The sequence below is a fragment of the Drosophila bipectinata genome, chromosome 3L, assembly GCF_030179905.1.
Source record: "Drosophila bipectinata strain 14024-0381.07 chromosome 3L, DbipHiC1v2, whole genome shotgun sequence".
NCBI classification, from domain to species: Eukaryota; Metazoa; Arthropoda; class Insecta; order Diptera; family Drosophilidae; genus Drosophila; species Drosophila bipectinata.
The window spans coordinates 15405901-15424158 of NC_091738.1; the positions used below are offsets into that span (position 1 = coordinate 15405901).

Here is an 18258-nt window from a genome sequence, read left to right on the forward strand (position 1 = left end):
AAAATTCTTAACCACGATATAATCTCCTACCTTGTATTTTGAACTCGCTTTCCTTTTTTCATTGTAATTTCTTTCATTGTTTTTCTGCAACTTTGTTTGACACTCTGTTCCTTTTTTCCTAATTTCGTCTAAATTCCTAACATTATCAGTATTATCTAATTCTTCTAACTTTTGCCTTAATTCATCTATAATTTTTCCTTTTTGTGCAATTCCAAATAACATTTTGCTCGGCATTTGCTCAATGCTTCTCTGCTTTGTATTGTTCAATGAAAACTCAACATCCTCAATAACTGTATCCCAATGCAATCCCTTTTCTGAGTCTGCCAATTTCGCTATCATCGGTCCTAATATTCGATTAATTCTTTCCACCTGCCCATTAGCTTGAGGTGACCCTGTTGCTATTTTTACGTGCTTAACATTATATTCTTCGAGAAATTTTTGAAAATCCTCAGATGTGAAACAACTGCCCCTATCCGAGACGATACACGTCGGTCTACTATATGATCTAAAATAATCTTTCAATGCTATAATAACTTCCTTTGTATTTGTTGTTTTTGTTGCATATAACCTAACATATTTTGTAAACCCGTCTATGACGACAAAAAGATGTTTATTTGCCCTTCCCTTATCCACTGGCCCGTAGTGATCAATATGTATGATCTCAAATGGTACATTCCCTTTCGGAATGCTGTGTAATAATCCTTCTCCTTTTCCTGACTTTGGTGAAAACGCTACACACCTCAAACAATTATCAATATGCCTAACAACTTTCTCTTTCATATTTGCAAACCAATACGTCCTAACAATTGCATCCATAACCTTATCTCTACCTAAGTGACCTAACTCATTGTGATATTTATACAGTATCTTGTCTTCCATTTCTTCTGGAACATAAAACAACAATTTTCCATCATTTGCTTTCCTATACACTACTCCATTTCTCATCTCAAACATTTTGTCATCTTCTTTTTCTAACCTCATTCTAATTTTCTTTAACTTTTCATCTTTCGCTTGGCATATAACTAAATTGTCTTCAAAATTCACCGTTTCTACTACACATATGTTCGTATTCCTACTTAAGGCATCTACATGTTGCATAAGCTTTCCTGCCTTATGAACTAACTCAAAATCATATTCAAGTAACTCTAAAGCCCACCTCGCAATGCGAGGGTTAAGTTCTATTCTGTTTAACGTCAATGTCAATGAATTACAATCAGTAACAATTCTAAACCGCCTACCTTGCACATAAATTCGGAACCTTCGTAGAGCATAAATAATGGCTAACGTTTCAAGTTCAAAGCTATGATATTTTGCTTCATCCTTCGTTGTAGCTTTAGAAAAATAAAATATAGGATGCAATTTCTTATCCTCTTTCCTCTGTAATAGTACTGCACCAAAACCATGTGCACTTGCGTCTGTATGTAGTTCTACTTCATCCTTATAATAATATAAACCTAATACCGGTGCTTCTATGAGTTTCTTCTTTAGCATTTCAAAACAATCTAACTCTTTTTCTTCAAACACGAATTCGCAATCTTTTTTCAACAAATCATATAATGGTTTTGCAATCCTCGAAAAATCCTTTATGAATCTTCTAAAATATGAACACAATCCTAAAAAGCTTCTAACTCCATGCACTTTATTGGGGACTGGAAAATCTCTGATGGCTTCAATTCCTTTATCGTTTGCTTGTATTCCTTTGCTCGACACCAAAAACCCTAAGTACTGAACACTCGCTTGTAAAAACTCACATTTATCCATTCTTAGTTCTAATTTGTTCCTTGCTAATCTTTCGAAAACTTCTTTTAGTACACTCAAATGCTCTTCAATTTCTTTACTTGCGATCATAATATCGTCCATGTATATAACCACTTTTCCTTCTCTTATCATGTCTGCAAAAATCTTATTGATAAATCTTTGAAACACCGCCGGTGCGTTTTTTAGGCCCATTGGCATCCGCATAAATTCGAACTGTCCTAACGGCGTCATAAATGAAGTATATTTAATTGATTCGTTCTCAACAAATACATGAAAGTATCCATGTTTAAGGTCTAATTTCGAAAATATTGTCTTATTTACTAATGTGTCCAATAAATCATCAATTAAAGGTAGTGGATAATTATCTTTAATCATTGTCTTATTAAGCTTTCTGTAATCCACACATAATCGCAAATCACCTGTTTTTTTCTTGACTAACACTATTGGAGATGCATATTCTGATTCGCTCGGCCTAATAATTCCCTCTTTTAAATACTCGTCTAATATGCTCTGTAACTTTTCTCTCTCTGTATACGCTAACCGTCTCGGAGAACTACTAAAAGGTTTCGAGTCCTCCAACCTCAGCTTTATTTCACACTTAACCTCTGGTTCCCTTGGCCTTTGTTTATTGACATAAAAATTTTCTATAATTTTAATAAATTGCTGTCTAACCTTATACTCAACTTGTTCACCAATTTTGTATTCTACCGATTCATCTTCAATATTAATATTCATCAATTCTTTTTCCACTTCATTTATGTCGAATTTCGTTGCTTCTTGTAACCTAATTGCATTTCTAATCTTTTGTTTAACATTAACATCACTAACTATTTGCTCTTCATCACTAACATCATAACTGTCTTTAACATTTTCTAAATTTTCTACCGTAACCATCTTCAAGGTGTCAAGGTTCAGATTCAAATCACATGCTTCCATAAAATCTCTTCCCAGAACTACATCATGACTCATAGATTTGTTTGCCACAACAACTAAATGAAAATGTACTTTATTAAATTTTTTCTTTATATAACATAATATTCTGCCATAAGTTTTCAAATAACTTTCATTTATTCCATGATATGAACTTAAAACTGGCATTTTACAAATATTTTCTGGTACTTTAGATATTTTGATAAACGAAATTGGGCTCCCTGTATCTATGAGGCATTGTGTAATTAGTCTGGTGTTAGTGTTATTCTTAAAGTAAATTTCAAAATACCTTACATAAATGCTCTTGACCTCGCTCTTAACTTTGTTCTTTAGGCACTTCGCCACAAAATGTCCCATCTCGCCACACGCATAGCACGATCCTTTCTCTCGTCTTGGCTTCCTGCACTCCTTCGCCCAATGTCCTTTAGCATTGCAATTATAGCAACGCGTGTCCTTGCTGTCCTTCTCGTTCTTGTTCTTTGTTGCATCCTTTTTGTCGCCATTATATTTAGGCAACTTCACCTCCGCAAATGCACGTTTGATGTGTGCAATATTTTCAAAGCACTGAATATGTGCCTGATTTTGAAGCCCTTGATTAGGGATTCCTTCAATGATACGACTTATCATCTCCTCTGTATCTATGTCGATTCTCTGGCCAAGCATCACTTTATCGTCCACGTAACTTCCAAAACTTTCACCGGAACTCCATTTCCGGTTCTCGAATTGACGCCTTGCTTCTAACCTTGAAACTTTGTCCGAAAACATTGAAATTAGCTCACCGGTTAACTCATCCAGCTGTAGCATGATGCGGTCAGGGTTCGCATGTAGCCACACGTTTGCCTTTCCTTTGATTTTACTAATCATCAGCATTTTAATGTATTTTCCACTAACTCCATAAATGCTTGCAATATTTTTCATTTGCGTAATCCATTTTCGTGCGCAAGTTTTGCCCGAAAAATCACTCACAACTTGTGTTGCCATGCCCAATGCAATGTCGATGCTTGGGTTGTGAAATTCCAAAAACTCCGACTTTGCAACGTTGCCTCTTTTCACTTCTTCAGTGGCGCCTTCTTTTGCGCCGCTTCTGCCGGTTTCATTCCTGTCATTGCGTGCATGATCTCCATCTTTGTCTTCTCCCTCGCCGCCGTCGCTGTTGTTGTTTTCGTCGCCGTCGTGATCGTTGTTTCTGCCGCCATCGCTGTTGTTGTTTTCGCCGCCGTCGTGGTCATTGTTTCTGCCGCCATCGTTGCTGCTGTTTTCGCCGCCGTCTTTGCTGCTGCTCTCGCCTCCATTTTTGCTGTTTCTTCTGTCTCCGTCCTTTCCGCTTTGATCGCCGCCAACTTTACTCTTATTTTTATCGCCATCTTTTCCTTTAGTTCCACCTTCGTGTTTGTCGTTTCCTTCGCCTCTGACTTTTTCGTTTTCTTGGACTCCAGCTTTGTCGTTGTTGTTGCCTCTGTCTTCGTCGCCATTATCGTTGTCATTTTCTTGGCTTTCTAATTCCAGATCCTCTTCATATTCGTCTTTATCGTTGTTTCCATCGCCGTCTTCGTCTTGATTCCTAATTGCTTCCAGATAATTACGCGTTTCCGTTGACATTTTATCCAAACGTAATATTAATTCGCTCTTCGTTCCCGTTGTTGGTAGCCGTAACGCACTTAACCACCGTTTTAATTGCGCAATTGATGCGTTGCTAACATCCATTTTGATTATAATTAATTGTCATTAATTGTTTATTTGGCACGAGATCGGCCCACTTCTGATTTTGTAGGGATATAACGATGTCCCTGGAGTAAAACACCAACACTTTCCTTATTCTAGTTTATTTATTATTCTTGACTAGATCCGCTTCGGATCGCTGCTGGTGTTCGACTGACTCCGCTCTCAACTCGTGATCAGCATCAACCCTCATTGCTCGCTGAAAGAGCAATGAGAGCGATGAGAGCACCAGAGAGAGAGAGCCAGAACCGACAACCGCCAACGACACCGACTTACACTAACAGTTTACAGTTATACAATACACTTATAGCTAATATATATATACCCTAAGTAGCAATCCTGCTACATATGGTAGGACCTTTCTTAAAGAGACTCTACTCGAGATACTTGTTACTTGGCACTGCCTATCGTCTATCGCATATCCTTCTTACTTCTCATTAATATTATTTTTTTCTAAACAAAAAAAGTTGTGGTTCAAGCTATGGAAGCTTGACCATAGTTTGCTGAAAAAGTAGGCTCAGAGGCGCCAACCAAAAGGACAATGAGACGAGGGCGTTGAGTGCGAGTTCAGACAGAGATTCCCACTGCAGTGGCCTCAAGCAGTTGCCAAGTGTGTGTGGGTTCTCGCTCCATCCTCTGCCTTCCGTCTAGGGCGTCTTTTTCTCGTTGTGGGCTTGTGTCTGGCAGGCGTGCTCATTACGTAATTAATTATACGCCATGTTGTGCAGCCTATGGCCAAAAAGTGGCAGTGCGACTAAAACCGCAAACATAATGAGATAATCTCTGTACAAATAGCGCATATGCAGGACCCACTACTGGCACCCTCTCTTTCGCACTTTCGGTCTCTTGTTATCCTTCCAGCCAGGCCTCCCCCCCGCCGCCATCTCTGTCTGTCTTCCGGGTTCTGTCTCTTATCCTGACCCGGAAAAAATGGCATACGAAGTGAACTTTTGGCTTTAATGGCACTATGTGCTGTTTTTAATTAGCAGGAGCACGAGTAGTGGTGGCAGTAGAAGAGCAGTGAGTGTGAAAAAAGGACGAAGAGGAAGAAGAAGCAGCAGCGGCAGCAGCAGGAGCAACTGCAAATGCAACACTTTATATGCATTTTTCTTTTAATTCCCATTTTTATGCAACTGCAACGACGACGGCGACGACGACGACTGGCGGAGGCCCGGAAATTTAGGTTGGCATTTCTTGCGGCGCATTCTCCGCACGGATGCGAATCCAAGTGTGTGTTAGTTTGGGTGTAGAGTGGTGTGCGTGTCATTGTGCTGGTGTGAGGGCATATAACTCGTAATTAGAGTGGAAAAAAACACGCAATTACCATTATGTACGCCGAATTTCTTTTTACGATTGCCAGCCAACTGCACTAAAAGCGAAAACACTAAAAAGTACAACTGCCACCACCGACAACAGCAACAGAAATACCAGAAAACAACAGTGTCTCTCGGCTGACCTCAATTTATTTTTAAATCCAAGTCGTTTAGCTTAAAACATGCGCCAGAGATAACCACAGAGAGTGGCAACTGCAACTGCAGCAACTTCCATGAAAGCCTTCTGTGTCCCCAAGATGACGCAGAAAAGGGATTTCATTTCAGGCAAATATTAAATGGCCTCGAGAACGTCTTAAATCAATCGACAGAAATATATGTATATCTTAAATAGTAGTCACAATAAAAGACTTTCAGACTCCTCCCAAAGACACAACAGTTTTGCATTACTTGGCAAATCAGTTCAAGTACAAGCGATTCAATTTACATTTCCATCAAGCCAGATTTTACTACTCTGTCACAGCCCAGCCAAGGGTGCTCCTTTCACTTTCCTTCTGGCCCTGGCAACTTGAACCTTGAGCCATTTCTTTATTTGCCAGCATTTATCCATCACTTGTCTGCAAAGTCTCGCCCATAGTTTACGGCTTGCTGATGGATTCTCTACTCCCTGCTTTTCGTCCTGGCAATCGGATTGTCAAGTTGCCCTGGAATACATGGCGGCCACTCTGGGTTACAAATCCGAGTGACTCTTGGGTGGCTCAAGGTCAAGCTGTGAGCGACATTTATGGGACTCGCGGCCCCCTACCTCTGGGCAACAGGGCCCAGTAGACCCCAAAAATGTTTCACATCTCGCATTCCACTTGGCCCACATGCTTAACAATTCAGCACATGGTCTCATGGTTTCTTCTGTTTTGGTTTTTGGCCATTTTGGTTATACGCAAAACGAGTGGCTTTAACCCCTCCACACCTCCTCGGCCAGTCCATAAAGTGTCTCCATTCCGAATCCTCCATTTCGGCACAGCTCCGCCACAAAATCCACCGCAAACTATCTTCTGGTCGCATGCTGTGCAATAAAAGTGTCCCAACTGGCCGCAGACACTTGTATGGAAGTCCATGTCCTAATGCTATAAAAAAGGGGCCAGCCAGATGCGCTAAAATCTATGGGAGGGACACACAGTTCGAGGGGTCATGCACAGAAAACAATAAAAGTGAGTTGGAAGATTCAAGGCACTTTCCATAAAGCACTCTTCTAAAAACTAAGACCGAGGAACTATATTTCCCATCACTTTTGATTTTTTATCTCATGAATCTTCTTCATAATATTTCCTTCAAGTGCACTCACATGCAGGAAAACTCACAGGACACAGATGCTCCTGGCCAGGCTTATGTACTTATAGTAGCAAGACTGACAATTTTGGCTGAAAGAAATGTGGCCCATTGCCTCCAACAAAATGCTCGGGAAACGGCAAGAAAGGGAACGTTTGGCTGGAAGAATTTGTGAGGGGTTGGAGGAAGGAATTTTCGAGTCCTTGCCTGCTTAGCAGTTGCGGATGCGGTTTTTGCGGTTGCAACTCTAATATGTCAGCCGAAAAGTTTGCCTTTCCCTATTTCCTGACGGGCAATAAAATGGTGGCCAGGCTAAACATTAAAAGAGCAAAATGCACGAACAAGAAATGAGCCAACCAAGGACTAAGGATCCAAGGACTGAGGAGTGACTCCAAAATAAATCCCTCTGGCAGACCAAATCAATCCAATGAGCAACACATTTCCATTTCGGCTGAGTGACGGAGGAAAGGGCTTTTTGCTCAATTTATTGGATGCAACATTTTGCAGCCAGTTCGCCAGTGGCAAATAACCATTTTATGGCACAATAATTATGCTAATTTCGCACAAAGTTGTGTCCGTTATGAGCACGAAATCGAAAAAGTTTCAATCAACCGCGTGAACTGCAGGTTGCAGCAAAAGTTGCCGGCGGGTTTGGGTTTGGGCTTGGGATTGGGTTTGGAGTTGCAAGTTGCAACTACCATCCAACAACATCATCACCATCGTTTGCAGGGGTGGCAATAAAACGCTTGAAATGTTTTTTAATATGCCCCAGCTTAACCCAAATTCGAAGCGAGTCTGCCAGACACCCACTTGACCCACTCGATGAGTAAATGTGGGTGGTGCAGTGGCTTAGTGGTGGCGAGGAGCATCTTCAGATTGATCAATTGATTGCACGTAATTAATGATAATTTCTGCCCTGCCAGGACAAAGTATGCTCCTTCGAGACGTCATTATCCACACAAAGCCCAGGGCCACGCAGAAGGCCCTTCCCCCATTATAATGGAGTGCAAAATTATGCATTGAAGCCGATGCCAGGGCGCTGCGATAGCATCGAGGGCCGTAAAATAACTAATAGCCTGCCTTTGGGCCGTAAGCAGTTGGTAAGCCCAACACATTCCGGCCACATTATAAACAACACGGCCTGACAGCGATAACATGGCCCGCAACAACGGTGGCTAATAACCAACGGTGGCCATGTCCAGGACCACGTTCGGGGCGAAATCTGGTGCACATGGCAAGTGGTTCCCAGAAACAATTCCCCTCAACAGTTTAAGCCGCTTTAACGTGACCCAATTTTGGTAGCAAGCTTTGCATAAATACTAATGTAAGCGTATATTTTAAATCTAAATCAATTTCCAGAACAGAGTGAAACTTTCATCCACTTCCCAACTGAATAAACTTTCTTCGGTTTGCTTTGGAGATGACAATATTTTCCGGGAATTTATGCTGCACACTTGCCAAGCCACAGCATCCTCCCTGGCCTGAACCCCTACCCGGATCCTTTTTGTGGTCTGGCAATCATAATGCAATTCATTTGACTAGCGCTCCTTGGGGCACCGTTTTTCGGTAAACGGCCAAGATTAGGCGGCATTAAAGTCGCAGGCAAAACAAACAGAGCAGATGAAGAGGCAATAAAAATGTAGCCGCCACACAAAAGCCACAAAAGAAGTTAAGAGAAAATAAAGACCATGGTTTTGTTTTCCTTTCGGACGGACATTGTGAAAGCCAAGGAATCAGCGGAGCGTTTTGCAATAAATTTACAATTACAGAGGTCACTATGCCAGATTATGGGCTTTTGATTTCAGTCGTTTCTTATTAGCCAATAAACCAATTTCCACAACCTTGGCCTTATGATTTATATTTAAATTATTTTTAATAAAAGCATGTCTGCCTTGCAAAATCCCTTCTAAAATCTTATTATTTAGCCAATTAGCTGCCAGGCGGGCAATTTGCACAGCTCATCAGCAAGTGGGGGAGCACGGTCTTGGGAAAAAGTTTTGGCCAGGTGCTTACAAGTGCTTTGCAATTATTACAGCTCTGTAAAGAAGGCAACAATTTATGCACTTTCAGCTCTTCCAGGACTCGGCCCTCGCAGCCAACGATTCCTTTCGTTTGCTATTTGTTTTGCACTTTTTGAGCTGTGCCAAAGATTTGCATTTTCAATTTGTACTTCTTTACCCTGGTTCTGGCCAGGTTGGAGGTGCTGGGGCGGCAGATGATAAAGATGAAGACGAATGGGTGGAGATTACTCAGCCCGTCGAAGGAGACTCGATGTTTATCTGTAAAGGGTTCGGGTTCGGGCTCACCACGCAGCCAACCAGCCAAGCATCCTAGCAGCCAGGGGCTGAGTCCTGACAAAGCGGCCACTTAACATTCAAATGTGGAAACAACATCAAATGCCGTGTTCAAAAATTCAACATTGTTATAGAAATCCGTAAGCTTACAGCGCATTTGCCTTGGCATTTGGATCGAAATTGCTAGCCCTTTTTTTTTATACAGCCGTATATATTATTGTTGTTGCCATGTTTTCAACTGGGCCTAATGGCATTTGTAAGTGGCGCCTAAGCTGGGGCATTTTGTTTACTTGTCGCTCAAAGTTTCCCAAAAGCCGAAAGCAGGCTGAAAATCTCAAGCATCTCGATATTTTCTACCTTTTCCCTCCAACCTCGGCATTCGACCCTCGACCTTTGCCAATACAAATTGACATGTTATACTGGAAATGAATTGGGTAATTTTGTATGCGTATTGCAGAAACGAATCAAAAGCTTCGCAAGAGGGGAAAACTTTCACATTCGACAATTTTGCGACAGTTTCTGGTCCTTTTTTTTTTTCCCCCTCACATGCAACTAAATGTGATTGTGTCAGTTTGTACATGTGGGTTGCCACTTTGCTGCACTAAATTGCATTTAATTCTGAGATTTGGCCGTTGTGGTGCTGTAGCTATAGCTGTTGGTGGTGGCAGCCTTTGGGTTTTTATTTTTTCAGATTCTTTTTTTTTTATTATTGTTGCTGTTGGCTGCTGTAGTTGTTGTGTTCATGGCCTTCACCCAAATAAACCAGCGAGAGTGGGACGTGTGTGCTGCTTGTGTTTGCCTAAAATTTATGTGGGAACACAATGCTCACCCAGCAGCAACACCAAAAACCATCTCACACACAGCATTTCAGGCAGCAACAAAGCGAAAAAGCAAAATATAAACATACACAACAATTTTGCATATTTCTGAGCGGCTTTAAAAATGCGCGAGGACTCGAAAGAATTAAAAAACCTGTAAGGACTCACCCTCGCACGTGGGTAGGTACATAATAAAATGCTTGCATAATAATTATACTCTAGAGTGAACTTGACATTATGAAAATAGAATTTATTTTAGACATTCAAATGAGTTAAGATATAAAAGAATTCTTCTCATAATTAGGTTGATCAAAAAGTGTACAAACTGACCTTAAATGTTGAGTCTATTCTTAAAGGTTTCCTAGAGATTACCTAGTTTATATAATAATATAAAGCAATGCAAATGAATTAGTTAATCCGCTTTCATGGCCCAACTTCCCCTCTACTATGGTAATTTTAGGCTGAAAGTGCTTTACGGCTTTCGATGTCCTTAAAAGACGGAAGCAACACAGACTGACATGGAACAAAGCTGAAAATGTTTTTATTTCGCGATTTGTGTGTTAGATCACAAGTGTAACAACTTAATTAACTTAAATTGGGTTGCTAAGCGGGGAGGGCCGATAAGAGGAATAGGGCAGGCCAGGAAAAAAAAGGATAAGGGAGTTTCGCAGTGTGCCGGATTCCTTTTTTATGTTTACGACTTTGGGGCAGAACCAAAGAACCGAAAGCAAAACCATGACCAGAGTTTCTCACTGAAACCGAATCGAGTTTTCGGCGCAGTTGACACATTTTCCTTGGCATGCAAGACACGGACAAGTTTTCCACGCTGGCGCTTAAAAAGTTTTTAGCCTTCTCCCTACCCGCTCTCCACAAGAAAGTCGCGGGGAAGAGGATTTTGCCAGCTAAGCTGTTGAGTTGTGGAGGAGCGGGGATTGAAATAAGAGAGCCGAGTACTTTGACGAGATTTGCATAAAATTAGGGATTATTGTTGGCCGTATTCGGGGAATGGCGTGGAAATATTGAACTTTATGTGCATATTGATGCTGGGCAATCCTTTGACACGTTTTCCTAGATCCTCAGATTCTCAAATTCAGTCCGGTGCCCCTCCCAATTTCATTAGCAAATATTTGCGGACCAAGTAGCCCGCTTTGAGTTATGGCCAAGAGCCGAGTGCGGCTTTGGCCTGGCCAATAAATCAACTCAAACACACACATCCATGTGTGTGTGTTGTGTACAATGACACGGGCCCAGACAATTGTGGCCATTCAATTTGATTATTCAATTGCAAAATTCTGACAGCAATAGAGAGGAAACGTATACCGGAGAATGCAACGGATACCAGATATACGTTACCCCAGATTATACAATGGAGCTATTCGCCGGTCTTCCAGTATCCGATAATGACGTTTAAATGCGAAATGCTTGCATAATTGTATGCTCCTCCTGGTCCCGTGCTCGGTTCCGTTCCATTCCCTTTGATTGCTGGCTGAAAATTTATGGGGAAGACCGAAAAGAAAGTTGTCTCTCTATTAAAAATAAATTATAGATGGGTGGGGGCGAAAAAATTGTATTTGCCTTGGCCACGTCCGAGGCCATAAATTTCCGCAAAACAAACTGACTTTGCGGCCAGCTAAAGGCAAGAGGCAGAATGGCCAGCGGGGCGCTGAAGGCAACAGGTGCACGCGTGCTGGCCACATCTAGGAGCCGTCCTGACTCCTGGCTGAAGGACTTCCGGCCGAGAAGAGCGAGGCTGGCCCTTGTCTGCTGTTTAATGCATGCCCTTTTTTCGGTTTCGGTTTCGGATTCGACTGCGACCACGGCCTCTGGTCCTGTTGGCCTGTTGGGGCCAGGGTCTCCCAAAAAGCGATAAATCACAAAAATGTTGCTCCTTTGCATTAAAATTTACAACCTACTAAACAAGACAGACGTCCAGAGTTGGCCGCTTGACATGTGCACGCGCTCGCTTTACTTTCTATGAGAGTCTGTGGCATGAATAATTACGCATAATTCGGGCATTCGTCTTCCAGGAAAGCTTCAAGGCTTCACAGGATCACGGCTGGTCCTTTAAGTCGCCTATGCCTATGCCTTTGCCTTTGTCTTTGCCTCGGCCTAATTAAGTTCCCACTAAGTTGCCTGTAAGTTCGAGTTGTCGACCCAATTACACGCAAATCAGCTCGAGCATCAGTTGTCAGACAATTAGCGACTAAGGCGGCTCAGCTGGCAACCAAAGTCGCAGTGACTTTGGCCACAATCAATTGGCCGATATTGAGTTATTAGGCTTTTCATGCCTGGCCTTCAATCTGTGTCTGTGATTGTGGGGTGGGTGTGTGTGTCTGTTTGTGGCTGTGTGTCGTTTTGTCCAAACTGTATTTAATGTGGCCTAATGCGAGAGGCCTTGGCATTCGAGTCACTGGCAAAAATTATAATAATATTTCTATGAATAGTATTTTCTTCATAACAATAGACTGTTTGGTATCTTCTTCAACTCGACCTTTTTGGAATGACCATTGTTAACCACTTAAAGTTAGCTTTGTATTGATGAATGCTGGGCTTAAATGGCGAAAATAATTTTTATCCGTTTCCAAGCCACTGACACTCCGACAGCAATAAAATGTATTCGATTTCAGGATAATCTCCGTTTTTTTTTCCAAACCCCACGTTAAAGAGCCACCACGCTAATTGAGTTTTATCCGCGTGGTGTTTTTCGGAAGTAAAAGAGATAAATAATGAATAAAACCAAAAAAAGATCCAGTTTTTATACAAAGTATTATCGCACTACATTTTTTTGCAGTGTAACAGCCAATGAAAGTGAAACTCGCTTCGAAAAACGAAGGCATTCAACTGTTAAACGCGACGACGATGATGACAGCCATTTTTGGTAACAGAATGTTGGCTACAACTTTTCGCGGCCAATTTCGTGGCCCACTGACTGACAATGGGAAGTGGCAAGCCTGTCTCTGTCACAGTAGCTTGTACTTTCTCGTTCTACCGCCTTCATAGCCGTCTCCTTTTACCAAGTCTACGGCAATTATAGCCTTGCTACAGAACCACTCGTATCCAACAGCTGTGCGGTGGCAGTTAAGCGGATATACAAATAGTTGAAACAACTTTCAGCTGGTTTAACGTAGCTGATTAGAACTTATAAGCCGACCTGCCAAGCTTTAAAAGCCAGGTCTTTGCCTGGCTTGGCACAGTAGTTTTTATGCCTAGACATGGAGTTCTTCCTGGTTCTGATTGCGGTACTCTCTCATTTCCTGGCCCTCGAGGCCCAGATCTTGGGGTCTTTGGCCGTGCCGAAAAGTCCTTATTGCCAGCCCAAGCTGTGTCCGAAGGGACTGAAGCACGTGGCCTGCGAAAAGTCAATCGCGGTGAGTAGGCTCGATGAAATGGGTTTCTCTTTAGTATAAAGTTTTCCCTGTAGAGCTTCTCCAGTTCCTGCTCCATCCAGAGCCTGCAGCTGGTCAACCTGACGGAGCACACGGAAAGGATCGTCAAGTTGCACAATGAGCGCCGCAACCGCCTGGCCAACGGGAAGGAGCCCACCCTGCCACGAGCCGCCCGCTTGGTGGCAATGCAGTGGAGCAGCGAGCTGGCCGACTTGGCGGAGTTCAATGCCAAGATGTGCAAGGCCCAGCACGACGACTGCCACAACAGCAAGACCTTTCCCAACTCCGGCCAGAATATTATTGTCTTCAACCTGACCCACAACGTGGAGAACGAGCTATTGGAAAAACTTGTCCCGGAACTCCTCTCCCTGGGCGCCCAGACTTGGTGGTCTGAGTACGAAAACATGACCGCTGACTCTTTAAAGGTCTACTCCTGCGACGTGAAGGAGCAAAAGTGAGTGCGGATCATCCGCTGCTACTTGATGAACTAACCAGTTGGTTTAATTGACAGGATTTACCGACACTTTGCGGTCATGGCCGTGGAGGGCAACTCGCATGTGGGCTGCGCCGCTGCCCAGTACTTGGTACAGAACCTGACCCAGTTCAAGCTGACCTGCAACTACGCCCGGGCGCCGGTCTGCGGACAGCAGGTCTACAGTTTCCGGCCCGTGGGCTGTAAGACGGGCCGCAACAGGAAGCACTCGGCCCTCTGCTCTCCCGAGGAGCTGTTCCTCTGATTACAGTTCCTCCCGCCGCATCCTGGCTATCCTGCCGCCAATAAATATCATCCAGCACAGCCAGACGAATCTCCATCGATATCAATAGCTCAATAGCTTCGCATGCAAAATGTACACAGAATGCCACTCCACAGGAATGGAATTTGCGCCAATTTCCTGTGACGAAGTCGGCCCGAAGGTCCTGGTGGTCAGGAAGCATCGATGGCGCAGACCAATTACCTGCACAAAAGCGGCTACGCTGCAAAATTGTTACACTACAAAAAGAAACTTTATACACCAATTTATCTCAAGTTGAAAGCTTCCGTCACTTTATATCATAATTATTTAATAATTTTTACTTTTTATAACAAAGCGGAAGTCTACTGTTAATGTTTTTATTCGTTTCTTTGTGTATTCTATACTTTTTGAGAAAAACAAATGACTAGATTGTCAGTCGCAGACTTTTTCCACTTAATATTTATCCACTAGAGTAGGAAAATCGAAGCAATCCCTTCTTCATTATGGCAATCCCTACTTGAGTGGGATCCTTTATGGGTGTAAACAACTTGATTAGGGGATGGCTAAGCTCGTTTAATTTAATTTTATTTCTGCATAAACTTTATGGCTTGTTTCGGATTGGCATTTAATGGGCCATCGAGTGGCGTTCGGGTCATTAACCGACCCGATGCACCCCCCCTAAGTGGATGCTGTTGCAGGATATCGTAAAAGCTAACTACCCTTTAGTGCTATTGAAACCCCACGACTTTAGAGGGGCTACTTGCGAGAAGCGGGAAACACGTGTTTTCCTTGCAGGAGATAGTTAATTAAAATGGTTTCAGTGCCCACTGAATGGCGTTGGCCCACTGGCCAATCGAATCACTGAATAATGTTCATTACCAGCGGAATAACTGGCCCCTTCTGGTCGACGTCCCTGGAAGTCCGATCCGATTAGCAGCGATTGCGTCTGTATTGCATTGCCATTTCATTATTTTATGCGACTTCATTTGATTGAAATGCATGAGAGTTTGGTGGAATGAAAATAGCGCAGAGGGAAATCGACTTTTCTCTCTGGTTACTGCCAGCTGGTGGATTTGGCTTGGATTGCATTTAACCGGCCACCAAGTGGTGGCTCCACTCCCCATCCTCAGTGGCCGATTCGCCTTCCATGTCTGACACCTGGCGAGAGAAAAACTAAAAGTCACCACTTGCGCAGCACATAAATTCGAAGCGCTGCTCGTTTTTAAGGTTTCCGGTAGACCCTGTCGCCGAAAAAAAAGGTGGTTAAAAAAATGCAACAAGCTTGGCGAAATAAAAAAAGAATATCAGACAGAGTCCCTGGGATTTCCACTTTTCCCTTCCTATTATACCCTTGCAGAGGGTATTATAATTTTGGTCAAAAGTGTGCAACGCAGTGAAGGAGACATCTCCGACCCTATAAAGTATATATATTCTTGATCAGGATCACCTCCTGAGTTGATATGAGCATGTCCGTCTGTCCGTCTGTCCGTCTGTCCGTCTGTCCGTCTGTCCGTCTGTCTGTTTCTACGCGAACTAGTCTCTCAGTTTTAAAGCTATCGTCTTGAAACTTTGCACACACCCTTCTTTCCTTTGCACGCAGTATATAAGTCGGAACGGCCCGGATCGGCCGACTATATCCTATAGCTGCCATATAACTGATTGATCGGAAATGGTATAACTTTGGTGTTTTTAGAGTTAGAGAGTTCAAATTTGACATGTGAGCTATTTTTGGCAAAACATTACGTCATGCCAAATTTCATAAGGATCGGCCGACTATATCCTATAGCTGCCATATAACTGAACGATCGGAAATGACCCAACTTTCGTGTTTTTGAAGATAGAAAGCTGGAACTTAGTACAGATTTAATTCTTGGTCAGTTGATCCAACCTACCAAATTTCATTAGGATCGGCCGACTATATCCCATAGCTGCCATATAACTGAACGATCGGAAATGGTATTTGGTAGAAATATCAACTTTCGTATTTTTGAAGATAGAAGTTTGGGACTTTTTTTAGATTTTGTATTGTAATAAATTGGATTATATATTCCTATTCCCATAAGGATCGGCCAACTATATCCGATGTTTGCGATATATATCCGGTTTTAACTGCAAGGGTATATAAACTTCGGCTCCGCCCGAAGTTAGCTTTCCTTTCTTGTTTTTTTTTATTTCTGGCTCGTTTTCCTCTCGCATTGCATGCCAAATTGTTCATGTAGTTTTCAGTTTTTGTTTCGCCACAATTTGTTTTGCCTTGGCTAGCCGTTTTTTATTATTCGCCTTTTACCTCACTTTTTAAGCACTTGAACTTAAAGTTTTTGTGTTTTTGTTCCCGTAGAAGAATGCTGGAAACAATTTATCAAAGTTATGGGCGAGGATCTAGAGCAAATGTTTGGACCCATCATCGCCCCCATAAATATCTATTAAAGCCCTTCAAGACCGCGGATGCAAGTGAAGATTTACGGAACACAGCTCCTGATAATGGTGCATTAGCGTGTAGAGCGTTTTCAATGCACTTCCCGCGGAGACATTTCAGTTCAGCTTCCATTTCGCTTTCTACTTTTTATTTTTCCCATCCCGTTCCTGCCCCGTCCAGACCAAAGTCATTATCATTGTCAGCCCGTAAAGCTGGCTCGCATGTTCAATATGTGTTTTTTCAGCTTGTGTCGAGGGGGCTTTCGCGGTTTTCCTCTGCATTTTCCTTTGACCGCACTTTCCTTTTGTCTTTTCCCTCTGCACATTTTTCTCACATTTTCCTAAAGGTAAATGCCGTTTGCCAGCAGCCACTCTAAGGGCTTTAGGTTTTATGCCCCGAGGGCTATAACCTAAAAGGTGGGACTTGGTTTATTGGTAACGAGCTACTGAACCCGCCAGGCTTTTAGCATTTTTGGCCTATATTTTTGTAAAAGGAAAAGGTATCTTAATAAATACAGAAAGTACGAAAAGTCTCTCAACCATTTGACTATTTTAAGAAGACTATGCTTTCAACTGACCAGTTTTCAAAACTTTCCTGCCCTCTTAAGTTCAAACATGAAATATTTATTTTTATTTTCTAAAATTTGCATTTATAGTTGTACCGAGTGATGAACTTTAGTTACCACTTCTCGCATTGCTTCCCGTCAGCTTATCAGCTCATCGGGAATTGCTTTTCTGGGCAAAGGAGCCGCCAGTGCCGCCGGTGCCGCCAGGGCATGGAAATCGCTCCCTGCACTCATCATTCGGTTCTCGGTTATTTTTATTTTTACGACTTCAACTTCCCCTGTTAATGGGGCTCGGTTTACGTTTATTAGCATACTTGGCAGTGGCTTTGGCCTTGGCTCAAGGTGCGTTTAATGGCGGGCATCTAGTTGCCTTAGCCGGGCACTTTATGACTTCATTAGGAAGCCATTTACGGGTATGTGCTTCAGATGTGCCTCCGCCCAGGCCATTTCCAATGAATATATAGATGTGTCTTCCAGCTCCGATGAAGGCCAATTGATTTGTTATAGACTCTTCAAAGGAATGGGGACAGAAAGGGCCCGAGGCTAAAATCTAATGAAATTTATGCAGGCGCTGCATTGCGGCTAAACATGAATGGAAGCCTCAAACTCGCACTCACTTTTGCCCGAGTGGCGGCAACTTTTACCTGGCACAGCCAGTCGGTTTGTTTGTCTTTACACTTGGTAATAAACTTTTCATTTCACATTTTCTAACAGCTAAATATATTATATTTTTAAAAGGCTAGACTCCCTATTAAATAAAACTGGAAAAACTATAAAAGCAAACCGAAAGGAGTTTCAACACTAAAAGGTGATACGGTATCCTTTTTTTAAGTGCATGGCTGACCTAGTTCTTCCGTTGGGCATTGGGGTGGTGGGGCGATGGTAGCTTTAGTTTTTATGAACACTCTGGGAACGCCTTTGTCTCGGCTCTCGGCTTATATAGAAACCCCACATCGATGGCCAGCTGGAGCCAGATTGGCGACCTGTTTCTCCACCTCCCTGATTCTCCGATCCCCCGGCTCGAGTTCAGCATGTGGAAGT

At 42.7% G+C, this 18258-nt stretch overlaps 1 protein-coding gene across 1 annotated transcript; it reads left to right on the forward strand.

Moving 5' to 3' along the window:
* Nucleotides 1–13292: 13292 nt before the first annotated feature.
* LOC108133023 (antigen 5 like allergen Cul n 1-like) lies at nucleotides 13293–14606 on the forward strand. The gene is made up of 3 exons (XM_043213871.2): nucleotides 13293–13484; nucleotides 13538–13956; nucleotides 14014–14606. Exons 1-3 carry the CDS (start codon nucleotides 13329–13331, stop codon nucleotides 14237–14239), a joined length of 801 nt encoding a protein of 266 aa, XP_043069806.1. The 5' UTR covers nucleotides 13293–13328; the 3' UTR covers nucleotides 14240–14606.
* Nucleotides 14607–18258: the final 3652 nt, after the last annotated feature.